At 40.0% G+C, this 14,504-nt stretch overlaps 2 protein-coding genes across 2 annotated transcripts; both read right to left on the bottom strand.

Annotated features, from left to right (window-relative positions):
- Positions 1-8,211: 8,211 nt before the first annotated feature.
- Positions 8,212-11,442, bottom strand: LOC135216457 (serine/threonine-protein phosphatase 6 regulatory ankyrin repeat subunit A-like). The gene is made up of 3 exons (XM_064251828.1): positions 11,418-11,442; positions 8,988-11,384; positions 8,212-8,735 (listed from the first exon to the last, which is right to left on the bottom strand). The coding sequence occupies exons 1-3, from the start codon at positions 11,440-11,442 to the stop codon at positions 8,212-8,214; spliced, it is 2,946 nt and encodes a 981-aa protein (XP_064107898.1).
- An 11-nt stretch (positions 11,443-11,453) lies between these two features.
- LOC135216458 (serine/threonine-protein phosphatase 6 regulatory ankyrin repeat subunit A-like) lies at positions 11,454-13,472 on the bottom strand. The gene has a single exon (XM_064251829.1). It carries the CDS (start codon positions 13,470-13,472, stop codon positions 11,454-11,456), a length of 2,019 nt encoding a protein of 672 aa, XP_064107899.1.
- Between the last annotated feature and the right edge of the window lie 1,032 nt (positions 13,473-14,504).

Below are 14,504 nucleotides of genomic sequence, written 5' to 3' on the forward strand. Positions count from 1 at the left end.
AATAATAATAATAATAATAATAATAATAATAATAATAATAATAATAATAATAATAATAATAATATAATAATTATAATAATATCCATGGATACTGGCTCAAAACTTCAAGGCCCCTACACCCACGAATAGCAGAACAACTCCAGCATTGTATCTCAAATCACATGCACCAAATGGATGACCACAGGAAGAACTTTAGTCCTTAGTAAAAAAGACAAGAGTAAGGGGGGGGGGGGGGGGTGGAAAATAGCCAGTTAACTACAGTCCTATCACCTGCCTACCAATAATGTTGAAGTTACTAAAACAGTATCATCAGTGAAAGGCTATACAACTACCTAAGAGGAGACAAACACATCCCACCACCAGAAAGAAAGGCTGCAGAAGGAAGTGTAGGGGCACAAAAGACCAGCTCCTGATAGACAAAATGGTAATGAAGAACAGTAGATAAGGAAAAACCAACCTAAGCAGTGCATGGATAGACTATAAGAAGAAAGCCTTCGACATGATACCACACACATGGCTAATACAATGCCTGAAAATATATGGGGCAGAGGAAAACACCATCAGCTTCCTCAAAAATACAATGCGGCAACTGGAATACCAATACTTACAAGCTCTGGAATAAGACTAGCAGAGGTTAATATCAGGAGAAGGATCTTCCAGGGCGACTCACTGTCCCCACTACTCTTCGTAGTAGCCATGATTCCCATGACAAAAGTACTACAGAAGATGAATGCCGGGTACCAACTCAAGAATAGAGGCAACAGAATCAACCATCTGATGTTCATGGACGACATCAAGCTGTATGGTAAGAGCATCAAGGAAATAGATACCCTAATCCAGACTGTACGGATTGTATCTGGGGACATCAGGATGGAGTTTGGAATAGAAAATTGTGCCTTAGTCAACATACAAAAAGGCAAAGTAACGAGAACTGAAGGGATAAAGCTACCAGATGGGAGCAACATCAAACACATAGATGAGACTGGATACAAATACCTGGGAATAATGGAAGAGGGGATATATAAAACACCAAGAGATGAAGGACACGATCAGGAAAGAATATATGCAGACTCAAGGCGATACTCAAGTCAAAACTCAATGCCGGAAATATGATAAAAGCCATAAACACATGGGTAGTGCCAGTAATCAGATACAGCGCAGGAATAGTGGAGTGGACGAAGGCTGAACTCTGCAGCATAGATCAGAAAACCAGGAAACATATGACAATACACAAAGCACTACACCCAAGAGCAAATACAGACAGACTATACATAACACGAAAGGAAGGAGGGAGAGGACTACTAATTATAGAGGACTGCGTCAACATCGAGAACAGAGCACTGGGGCAATATCTGAAAACCAGTGAAGATGAGTGGCTAAAGAGTGCATGGGAGAGGAGGCTAATAAAAGTAACGAAGCACCAGAAATATACAGAGACAGGATAATGACAGACAGAACAGAGGACTGGCACAACAAACCAATGCACGGACAATACATGAGACAGACTAAAGAACTAGCCAGCAATGACACATGGTAATGGCTACAGAGGGGAGAGTTAAAAGAAGGAAACTGAAGGAATGATAACAGGGGCACAAGATCAGGCCCTAAGAACCAGATATGTTCAAAGAACGATAGACGGAAATAACATCTCTCTCATATGTAGGAAGTGATATACAAAAAATGAAACCATAAACCACATAGCAAGCAAATACCCGGCACGTGCACAGAACCAGTACAAAAAGAGGCATGATTCATTGGCAAAAGCCCTCCACTGGAGCCTGTGCAAGAATCAGCTACCTTGCAGTAATAAGTGGTACGAGCACCAACCTGAGGGAGTGATAGAAAACGATCAGGCAAAGATCCTCTGTGACTATGGTATCAGAACAGACAGGGTGATACATGCAAATAGACCAGACGTGACGTTGATTGATAAAGTCAAGAAGAAAGTATCACTCATTGATGTCGCAATACCATGGGACACCAGAGTTGAAGAGAAAGAGAGGGAAAAAATGGATAAGTATCAAGATCTGAAAATAGAAATAAGAAGGATATGGGATATGCCAGTGGAAATTGTACCCATAATCATAGGAGCGCTAGGCACAATCCCAAGATCACTGAAAAGGAATCTAGAAAAACTAGAGGCTGAAGTAGCTCCAGGACTCATGCAGAAGAGTGTGATCCTAGAAACGGCGCACATAGGAGAAATGTGATGGACTCCTAAGGAGGCAGGATGCAACCCGGAACCCCACGCTATAAATACCCCCCAGTCGAATTGGAGGACTGTGAGAGAGAAAAAAAAAGAAAAAGAAATAATAATACTTACAGGAGCTGAGGGACTGCGACCGTGTGTGAGCACCAGTAGCTAAAGCCATGTGATCGATCAATCGATCACTCAGCTGACAGAAACGGTTGCTGTAAAGGAAAGGAAATGTTACTGATGTCAATCCCTGACGTCTTTTTTTTCAACCACCTTCAGAGTCGCCGCGGCTGTTCACTGACCCTCTGTGGCGAGTGACTGCCTCTGGTTGGTTCCTCTGGCACTCCTGGGTGTCAGCTTTTCGTCACTGCTGCTGCTGCTGAGACGAGCGAGGGCCATTGCCCTGATCTGGGTCAAACTGGCTTTGAAACAAGGTCGTGAGCTCATCCTTGAATCCTTGACGTGAAATTCAGTTTGAGTTTTCACCTGTGACTGATCATACTTGCCTGCAGATGGCCTCGGTGCCTCCTTTTGTTCATTTCTTACCTACTAATTTCTTTGTTCTTCTGTTATAAGTGAGGTCTACCTCTTTTGTCTGGATTTCCCTTTACCTCCTCTTCCTTCTTCTTCCTGAGGCAGACCATTGTATTCTATGGAACCTTGAATTTCAAGTCAGTGGCTCCTGTGGTGGGCTTCTTGTTCCATATGAATAGGTTTCATCTTCCAAATATATAATAATAATGATAATAATAATAATAAAACAGAAATAGGTCCTGGAGAGAGAACACAGTGGTGACTACGAAACTGTGATTACAGAATTGCAATAAAATTTGAAGAATGACGTATTTTGATCGAGCTTTCTGAGCAAGGGCTGATTCTATACCAAGGGCTGAAGTTATTCAGTACGAGAAAGACTGCTCTCAGGCTCACTTTTGTGAGCCAATAGACATAGATTCAGTGTCAAAGCAAATGCTTAGACCTTTGTTCTAGTCACAACTGAGCAGAGAACAAGAAGCGACTTTAGTTTTCTTTAGAATTGACACTTTATGAAATTGATAATAAAACATCTGCCTCACTTGCTACAAATACATTTGTCTCGACAAGTCGCTTCCTCTGAAAACCAAAACTGCAGCATTCCATTCCCGCTTTCTTGGAATGCCCTGTGATGTGTCCTGCATGATTAAGCTAGGTAAGATCATGGCCAAGAATACAAGAATTTTTTTTTATTTATTCAAAACCAGGCTTTACAACATTAAACTAGAGGACTGATATTGCAAGAAGCATCCTGGAAGACGTCGTGCAGCTGGGACTGAAGAAGTTCAAGGGCGAAGGTGCAATGCATGAATGGAATGACGACCCTGATACAATTCAACGTCTGTTTTAATACTTTACTTCAATTTTAACCTATCTATTCATGTGCTGTTTTATTTGGTTTCTTAATAACTTTCTGTATTTCTCAATACCTTCTGTTACTTCTTTTGAATTACCTCCACAACATTCTTTGGAAGCTTCTTGAATTTCAAGTCTATAGTGGCCCCTTCGGTGGGCTTCTTGTTTCATTTGAATAGGGTTCTTCATCAACTGAATAATATGATAATAATAATAATAATACTAATATAATAATAATAATACAACCCAAAGTTAACTTATAAATCATTCCCCCCATACATTCGTCAGTTACAAGCGTTCTTAGCTTGCTTGCACAGTTGGATTTCAAAAACCAGCTGCAGTCATTAAGTTTGCCTCTAAGAAAGTTCACCATAGTCTTGCTGTCATCAAAGTTCCCTCACCTGGGCTCGTAAAGGAAGAGACGAATAAAATTGTTGCACTTTGTTTTGCTGTCTTATTTTTTTTTTTTTACTTGAAATCCAGCGTTAATGCCTGCAACCAGTTCTTGTACCAACCTTGAGCTAAACAATGTCAAGTTCTCTATAAAACACCAGAACTTTCAGATCCAAACGAACGTGATTAGAATGGAGACTATTGTCAGAGCGCTCCCCTTTGACCCTGGAGGTCAAATTCTATTCTGTACATAACTTGCTGTACATACAATGTACTATTGTGGTTTGGGATGAAAGAAACATACAGAACTGTATTGACTCTCTGTCGTACTGTACTTGAATAGGCATGAAGAAAAATGCAGTATGATCTACTTAACGAGCAGTTCAATGTAGTAACTCGTTCGTAAGCAGGGTGGTGTCTGTGAACCATCACAAAAGTTGCAGTTTTGATAATTGCAACCTTATGATGTTTGTAGGAAGCACCACATTCATTCACACATCCATACGCATAACCAATATCATGTATAATCAATACAGACATATGTACGTCCTGTGTATATATTAAAGATAAGCCACTAATTTCTCTTGTCCTAATGAAAATCCTCGTTGTCATAAGTCACAAAAGGACCGAGACACTGCATTGCTACAACACTTCATAACGACATTATTTCCGCTCGGCCGGAACACCAGTCATGTACCAAAACGACAAGGAATGTGGAATATGTAAAACATCTAAATCTAAGCTTGGCATAAGATAGATTAAATCTGTATAATAAGCACTTGGAAGGAAATAACTGGAATGGCACAAAAGTGTCCACCTCCCACTTCAGCTCGGAGCATTGTCACACCCAGACGAACAAGGAGGAGGAGGAAGAGAGACGGTAGCTGATGATGACAACATTTCACTCCCATCACTTTGTCATTTCTCCGCACAGTCAGTCAGTCAGTAGTCAGTGGTGGAACTTGCAATCTCATTGTGTGCTTGTACAGATTCTTATTCTGTATCTGATCTCCAGACCTCCTGCGGTAGCTTTATGATGAGCTTTTCACAATCTAACTGCAGGTTGAAAGTTCTAGGTTTTTCATGCGTCCGTCCGCACTCCTTCCTAACAGAACCTGAGCAACGTCCTAGAGATTCAGTTCAACAACACCTCCCAGCACTCGCCACGGCAATGAGGGATTTTGGAAAGTCGGACTGTTGAGTGTTTTTCTCCGACAGAGATCACACAGTTTTTTTTTTTTTTACACTTTTGTCAGGCATTCCAGAGGCACATCGTACAGCTTGTGTTAAAAAATGGACACCACAATGAGAGCTTGTTCAATTGTTTATTTATTCTGGAGTGGAGGAGGAGGAGGAGGAGCACTGCAGGCCTCCTCCTACCAACAACAGCACTGAAGGATTCAACATAGCATTAGCCTGAATGACAACTAAGTATCTAGGAACTGATTTCACCATTGGGGAAGGAGGAAGGGAGGGATTCGAACCCAGACTAAAACCTACAATCACTTTGCCTCAGTCTGTTGCCTCTAATCTTCACAGCTTTTATGTAAGACTTGGTTCCAGTGGTCTTCAAGAGTTTTTGTGATTATTTTTTAAATGTCACATTCAGCTGATGTGTCGTCTTCCTGGACCTTTGGAGATGACTTCCGTCCCGCACAACTCATGGGTAGATGAGAATAGTTTGCAGACACCAGATATTGGATGTTGGGCTGTTTCCACAGAGGCTGGCCATTCACAGGAATCACCCAGAAATAGCGACGTCTAGCAGCAGCAATCCTGAAAATAGTGGCGATGCATAAAGCTTAGGGAGATCGTCTGTGGACACCTTCGGAGATCCCTATCAAATGAGTGAAATGGGGGAGAGAATACACGATGTGTTTAGAAGAATTCGTGGGCATTCAAATTTGGCTCTCATCAATCATCAGTGAAACAGCTGGAGGTCTTGGGGGTTCAACAGCTCTAGGATCAGTAATAAGACTGTGGATTTTTCACACTCAAAGGTAAGTCAAGCCTAACAAGCATAAAAAAAACCAGAAGCTGATATTCAGAAATAATCTCTGATGTTGCTCATTGACAGAACAATTCTTCCTAAACCACACCTGGTATATTATCACAGAGGCTCATGACCTCCTGAGGGTACTCGTATTCTCAGGACTGTCTGAAGGTTCCAACATCTGGGGAACCCACCAAAATATTTTAACATCTGGGAAGAACCAGAAATATATCAGCCTATGGCTTACTAACTGAAAGACACCAAATCGCATAAATGTAATACATATTCTAATTTCATTTACATAGAGAGAGAGAGAGAGAGAAAGAGAGAGAGAGAGAAGAGAGAGAGAGAGAGAGAGAGAGAGAGAGAGAGAGAGAGAGAAAGGTTAAGCATCAAGTACCCCACACAGTGGGACCAATTTGCAGGTAATTTGTAAGGCCCATTTTCGCAAAATTCTTTCATTGCCACTTATATATTATTTGTAGACAGATGCCCAGCAGCTAACTATATCTTCCCATTATCTGTGAGTTTTTAACCTTGCCTCTTTATTGAGGTGTGGTAAGAACCGAGTCATTTCAAATGGCAATTCACAGCCAAAGACGTAGTAATATATTGTTGTTGATTCAACTTTACCTTCACACTGGAGTTGTCCCTCATCTCAGTCTGTTGTCCCTCTCTGTAGTTGTCTGTGGTTTCTAAATAAAAAGTCAAACTAGAAACCAGGGCTGAATATTTGCAGAATCCAGATCGGTCTGCGAAAGGAAGGGCGGACCCTGCTTCCCCATTTGGACTTGCAATAAGGTTAAGGAGTGCAGGCAGTGATCACAGCAGTGGCACCTGTTAGAAGATGAGACAAAGCAGAAAAAAACATTAGTTAGTATTCAACACACATTCTTCGTGTTATTCTTGAATGGTCGGGAAAAAGTCACCGCATAAAACGAAAGCTCAAGTGAATAAATATCATGCAGGGGTTTTTGATGTTCGCCGAAGTCCTCTTCACCTTCGTTCAGGTTGAAAACTCCTGTTTTTATACTGACTCACTTAAACTTAGTTTTCTACAGTGGCTTCTTTCTGAACCATTCAGAGACATTGGCACCTCGGTAATATCTCCTCGGCTACTACTTGCAAATTGTTTGTGGTCTGCAGTTGAATCCTCTGCTAAAAGGCCCTGACCATGTGAATGAGTAGTGTCTCGAGAGACTCACCGAAGGCGCCTTTAAATATATTGCAGGCAGAAACAAGCAAAAGAAATAATGGTAGCAGAAGTTCACCGAAGGCACCTTTAAATATATTGTAGGCAGAAGTGCTCTGAGGCCCAGATATTGAAGCACACTAACAGAAATATAGCACGTTATGTATTGCATCAGCGTATGCGAGAGTGCATGTGCAATAAGCGTTTACAACACACAAAACCCGGCTGATGTGCACGTGCAATTCTGCATATTTGTTCACAGACATTGTATGCATAGTGTGTGAGAACTATAACCTTGCCGGGGATAGAGCAGAGCTTTCCTGTTACTCACCTGGCAACTTATGGAAGGACCAGAGAAAGAGAGAGATCCCAGCTTCTTCTTGGCGGATGGGCAGCCCTCTTAGCCTCCTTGTGCAGAGGCAGCCAACACCAGAAGCACAGACACAGCTGCTGCAGCTGCTGCTGCTGCTGGGAGGCTGCCTGCAGCGTGTGACGTACCCGAGACACCTGCAGATGCAGCAGGTGGCAGAAGAAGTTCTGCATTGTAGTTGATAGATAACCTTGTCTTCTGCTGCCTTCTGGTCTTTCCTATCAATGAACCTCTTAGTTCCCGTAAAGGGACAACTACTTCCTATCAGTGGATATCTATTTTCAATAAATGGACATCACATGCATATCATATTTACTATAAATGGACATCATATTGAATACAAATGGACTTCATACTTTCTATAAATAGGCATCATATGAACTATAAATGGGCATTTTATTTCCTATAAATGGGCATCTTATTTCCTATAAATGGGTATCTTATTTTCTATAAATGGGCATATTATTTCCTATAAGTGGGCATCTTATTTACTATAAATGGGAAGATTATTTCCTATATGTGGGCATCTTGTTTCCTATATATGGGTATTTTATTTCCTATATTCCTTCTGTTGTCGCAAAAAGAAAAGGTGACTATGTCATTCATTGATCCGAAGACATCTTCTGGTAGCCCCCATTCTCCAAAATGAGTTTGTGTTTCCACTGAAAAAACCTACACTAACCATTGTTTTTAAGAATTGAAAGAACAGCTACATTTAATGGTGTGCGACCTTCGTTGTCTTTGTCATTAACTTTTGCCCCTTTGCTGATCAAGAGTTGCACTAATTCTCTGTGTCCATTCCCAGCTGCTAAATGAAGCATTGTACTTCCTTCTTTATTTTTGCAGTTTACATCAAACCCTGACTCTAACAGAACTGTGATGACATCACATTTCCCACCCACTACTGCATCATGAGCACCTATATTGCCATAAGTATGAGTATTATGCATATCTGCATTTTCTTGAATAAGGGTTTTCATTATTGGAATATATCCCAAAGATGTTGCAAGATGCAAAGGAGTACATTGTTGATTGTCATGAACATCTACTGTAGCCCCACTCTCAATGAGTTTCTGAACTACACTAACATTGTTAGATTGAACAGCGTCATGTAATGGTGTGAGACCCTTGTTGCCTTTGTCATTGACATTTGCCTCTTTTCTGATCAAGAGTTGCACTAATTCTCTGTGACCTTTCCGAGCTGCTAAATGAAGCATTGTATTTCCTTTTTTATTTTTGCAGTTTATCAAACCCCGACTCTAACAAAACTGTGATGACATCACATTTCCCACCCAATGCTGCATCATGAGCACCCATATTGCCACAAGTATGAATATTATGTATATCTGAATTTGCTTGAAAAGAGATTTCATTATAGGAATATATCCCCTAAGTGTTGCAAGATGCAAAGGAGTGAATTGTTGATTCTCATGAACATCTACTGTAGCCCCACTCTTAATGAGTTCCTGAACTATGCTAACATTGTTAGATTGAACAGCATAATGTAATGCTGTGCCACCTTTGTTGCATTTGTCATTGATATTTGCCCCTTTACTGATCAAGAGTTGCACTAATTCTCTGTGCCCATTCCCAGCTGCTAAATGAAGCATTGTACTTCCGTTTTTATTTTTGCAGTTTACATCAAACCCTGACTCTAACAGAACTGTGATGGCATCACGTTCCCCATCGATTGCTGCATCATGAGCACCTATATTGCCAAAAGTATGATTATTATGCATATCCGCATTTGCTTGAATAAGAGTTTTCATTATCGGAATATATCCCAAAGATGTTGCAAGATCCAAAGGAGTACATTGTTGATTATCATGAACATTTATTGTAGCCCCACTCTCAATGAGTTCCTGAACTATGCTAACATCGTTAGATTCAACAGCTCTGTGTATTGGTGAGCGACCCATGTTGCCTTTGTCATTGACATTTGCCCCTTTACTGATCAAGAGTTGCACTAATTCTCTGTGACCTTTTAAAGCCGCTAAATGAAGCATTGTATTTCCTTTTTTATTTTTGCAGTTTACATCAAACCCCGACTCTAAAAGAATTGTGATGACATCACATTTCCCACCCAATGCTGCCACATGAGCACCCATATTACCACAAGTATGGATATTATGCATATCTGCATTTGCTTGAATAAGTGTTTTCATTATAGGAATATATCCCAAAGATGTTGCATGTTGCAAAGGAGTGAATTGTCTACTGTCATGAACATCTACTGTAGCCCCACTCTCAATGAGTTCCTGAACTACACTAACATCGTTAGATTCAACAGCGTAATGTAATGCTGTGCCACCTTTGTTGCTTTTATCATTGACATTTGACCCTTTACTGATCAAAAGTTGCACTAATTCTCTGTGCCCATTCCCAGCTGCTAAATGAAGCATTGTACTTCCGTTTTTATTTTTGCAGTTTACATCAAACCCTGACTCTAACAGAACTGTGATGGCATCACGTTTCCCATCGATTGCTGCATCATGAGCACCTATATTGCCAAAAGTATGATTATTATACATATCCGCATTTGCTTGAATAAGAGTTTTCATTATCGGAATATATCCCAAAGATGTTGCAAGATCCAAAGGAGTACATTGTTGATTATCATGAACATTTATTGTAGCCCCACTCTCAATGAGTTCCTGAACTATGCTAACATCGTTAGATTCAACAGCTCTGTGTATTGGTGAGCGACCCATGTTGCCTTTGTCATTGACATTTGCCCCTTTACTGATCAAGAGTTGCACTAATTCTCTGTGACCTTTTAAAGCCGCTAAATGAAGCATTGTATTTCCTTTTTTATTTTTGCAGTTTACATCAAACCCCGACTCTAACAGAACTGTGATGACATCACATATTCCACGCAATGCTGCATCATGAGCACTCATATTGCCACATGTATGAATATTATGTATATCTGAATTTGCTTGAATAAGAGTTTTCATTATAGGAATATATCCCCTAAGTGTTGCAAGATGCAAAGGAGTGAATTGTTGATTGTTATGAACATCTACTGTAGCCCCACTCTCAATGAGTTCCTGAACTATGCTAACATTGTTAGATTGAACAGCGTAATGTAATGCTGTGCCACCTTTGTTGCCATTGTCATTGATATTTGCCCCTTTACTGATCAAGAGTTGCACTAATTCTCTGTGTCCATTCCCAGCTGCTATATGAAGCATTGTACTTCCTTCTTTATTTTTGCAGTTTACATCAAACCCTGACTCTAACAGAACTGTGATGACATCACGTTCCCCATCGATTGCTGCATGATGAGCACCTACATTGCCACAAGTATGAACATCATGCATATCTGCATTTGCTTGAATAAGAGTTTTCATTATCTGAATATATCCCCAAGATGTTGCAAGATGCAAAGGAGTGAATTGTTGGTTGTCATGAACATCTACTGTAGCCCCACTCTCAATGAGTTCCTGAACTAAACTAACTTTGTTAGATGCAATGGCTGCATGTAATGCTGTCCAACCATTGTTGTTTTTGTCATTGATATTTGCCCCTTTACTGATCAGGAGTTGCACTAATTCTCTGTGACCTTTCCAAGCTGCTAAATGAAGCATTGTATCTCCTTCTTTAGTTTTGCAGTTTACATCAAACCCCGACTCTAACAGATCTGTGATGACATCACATTTCCCACCCAATGCTGCATTATGATCACCCATATCTTTATAACTTTCATTTTCATAGTATATATCAGCTTTTGCTTGAACAAGAGTTTTCATTATCGGCATATATCCATAATATGTTGCAAGATACATAGGAGTGCATTGTTCATTGTCATGAACATCTACTCTAGCCCCACTCTCAATGAGTTCCTGAACTAAATTATTTTTTGTTTAGATGCAACGGCTGCATGTAATGGCGTGCGACCCCGCCATTGCTGTTTTTGTCATTGACATTTGCCCCACCCTTTACTGATCAAGAGTTTCACTAATTCTCTATGACCTTTCCAAGCTGCTAAATGAAGCATTGTATCTCCTTCTTTAGTTTTGCAGTTTACATCAATCCCAGACTCTAACATAAACTCAATTGTCTTATATATCCCGTGAATAGTTGCTGCATGAGATCCCATATCTCCATAATTTGCTAAATTATATATATCAGTATTATCCTGTTTGAGTGATTGCAATACTACAAAGTCTCCTGTTAATGCCGCAAGATGCTTAGCGGGTGGTTTATTCTCATGATCATCTGCTGTAGCCCCAGATTTGGTGAGGTATTGAACTATACTCTCATTGTTTGATTCTTCAGCTGCATCTAATGCCGTATAACCATATTTGTCATTGTCATTCACAGTTGCCCCTTTACTGATTAAGAGTTTCACCAATTCAAGGTGACCTTTATAAGCCGCTAATTGAAGCAATGTAATTCCCATTTTGGTTGGGTAGTTTACATTTAATCCCGACCTTATCATATTCTCTATAACATCACATCTCCCTTTAAGGGCAGCATCATGAGCACATGTACTAGCCCACATATCGTTTCTATAAATATAAGCATTTTCTTGAATAAGTGTTTTCAGTGGGGGCATATGCCCCATCATTGCTGCAATATGCAAAGGAGTTTGAAGCACACAGTTTTCAGCATCTACCTCAGCTCCAAGCTCAATGAGGTATTGAACTAAACTAACATGGTTAGACTGAACAGCTGAATGTAATGCTGTGTAACCAAAACAGCCTTGGTCATTTATATTTGCTCCTTTGCTGATCAAGAGTTGCACTAATTCTCTGTGACCTTTCGAAGCGGCTAAATTAAGCATTGTGTTTCCTTTTTTGGTTTTGCATTTTACATCAAAGCCTAATCCTAAAAGATACTCTAAAGCATCTTTTTTCCCGTATTTAGTTGCAACATGAGCAACCATTTCGCCACATATGTCAGTACTATAAATATCAGTATGTGCTTGAATAAGAGTTTTCATTATTGGAATATATCCCCAATATGCTGCAAGATGCAAAGGAGTGCATTGTTGAGTGTCATGAACATCTACTGTAGCCCCACTCTCAATGAGTTCCTGAACTATGCTAACATCATTAGATTCAACAGCTCTGTGTATTGGTGTGCGACCCATGTTGCCTTTGTCATTGACATTTGCCCCTTTACTGATCAAGAGTTGCACTAATTCTCTGTGACCTTTTAAAGCCGCGCAATGAAGCATTGTATTTCCTTTTTTATTTTTGCAGTTTACATCAAACCCCGACTCTAAAAGAATTGTGATGACATCACATTTCCCACCCAATGCTGCCACATGAGCACCCATATTGCCACAAGTATGGATATTATGCATATCTGCATTTGCTTGAATAAGAGTTTTCATTATAGGAATATATCCCAAAGATGTTGCATGTTGCAAAGGAGTGAATTGTCTACTGTCATGAACATCTACTGTAGCCCCACTCTCAATTAGTTCCTGAACTACACTAACATCGTTAGATTCAACAGCGTAATGTAATGCTGTGCCACCTTTGTTGCTTTTATCATTGACATTTGCCCCTTTACTGATCAAAAGTTGCACTAATTCTCTGTGCCCATTCCCAGCTGCTAAATGAAGCATTGTACTTCCGTTTTTATTTTTGCAGTTTACATCAAACCCTGACTCTAACAGAACTGTGATGACATCACGTTCCCCATCGATTGCTGCATCATGAGCACCTATATTGCCAAAAGTATGATTATTATGCATATCTGCATTTGCCTGAATAAGAGTTTTCATTATCGGAATATATCCCAAAGATGTTGCAAGATCCAAAGGAGTGCATTGTTGATTATCATGAACATCTATTGTAGCCCCACTCTCAATGAGTTCCTGAACTACACTAACATCGTTAGATTCAACAGCTCTGTGTAATGCCGTGCGACCATTTTCATCTATAGCATCTATGTTAGCAACGGTTTTTCCGAGTATCTCCATAACTATTTATGAACATTGAATTCTAAAATGAAGCGTGACATAAAATCTAATTTTTCCGGTATGTGTTCGGCACCTGATCTAAGTTACTGAGCCTGCCCTAACCTGTTCCACGTTACCTTACCTAACCCAACCTAACTGCTGGATGATCCACTAATAAGAATGCCCCAAGATCTTCTTCCCATGGAGGTGCAACCATGAATTTGCAATGTTATCAACTCCAACAAGAAACCTGCTGTCTGCATGCGCACGTATCTGGAACTTCTTCACAGCCGCAGCTGCAGCCGCAGCAGCAGCAGCATCATCCTTGTAGGCTGCATCCGGAAGGTGCCCAGACCTGCGGAGGGAATTGTTTGTCTGACACATGACAAAAAGCTTATATAGTTTTATGCATCCTGGTAAATTGTACAGTGTTGAATCCTAGTGTCAAAAGTCCTTCACCAAGAGTGTGTCCAACAATATGATGTTTTGTTAAATTTGGCCCCACAGAACCTGTAATTGTTTGCAATTGAAATACCCTCGATTGTTGTAGTGGAGGAATTGTAACTTTCCCCTGATTTATCTTTTTTTAAGTTTTGAAAGGAAGACATCTCTCCTTCCATATGGGTTCTTCGCTCACTACAGACTACTTTGATGGAAATGCCATATTTTATATACAATATGCAGGAAGGTTGGGGCATCTGGAATGCCGTAGATTCAATACAAACAGGATTGAGAAAAGCCAGCGTAGCATCATATACATATCCAAATTTTCGAGACTTTGGGTCTCATCATCAGGGCTTCAAAATATACAACACATACAAATTAAAAAAAAGACTCAGTATTAATATTAATAGAAATGAAACAACATAAAGTTAACTATAATAATTTAAAAAATGAACTAAACAAAATAATAAAAAAAACAAATAAATAAAAAAAGTGAAGAATGCTTAAGTTAGTACCTATCTTTATGGATTTAAAAAACTGAGTGACGTTCTCTGTGGAAGAAGTCTGACCATTTAATGGGGGCACAAACTGTTTGATTGTTAACAACTC

The sequence above is a fragment of the Macrobrachium nipponense genome, chromosome 6, assembly GCF_015104395.2.
Source record: "Macrobrachium nipponense isolate FS-2020 chromosome 6, ASM1510439v2, whole genome shotgun sequence".
In the NCBI taxonomy this organism is placed as follows: domain Eukaryota; kingdom Metazoa; phylum Arthropoda; class Malacostraca; order Decapoda; family Palaemonidae; genus Macrobrachium; species Macrobrachium nipponense.

Coding starts and splice junctions, on each gene's coding strand:
- LOC135216457 (XM_064251828.1), bottom strand. CDS start 11,442: ATGGCGGGGTCGCACGCCATTACAT. Junction 11,385..11,417: donor GGGGTCGCACGCCATTACAT/GCAGCCGTTGCA, acceptor AAAATAATTTAG/TTCAGGAACTCATTGAGAGT. Junction 8,736..8,987: donor AGTTCAGGAACTCATTAAGA/GTGGGGCTACAG, acceptor TTCATTTAGCAG/CTCGGAAAGGTCACAGAGAA.
- LOC135216458 (XM_064251829.1), bottom strand. CDS start 13,472: ATGGAGATACTCGGAAAAACCGTTGCTAACATAGATGCTATAGATGAA.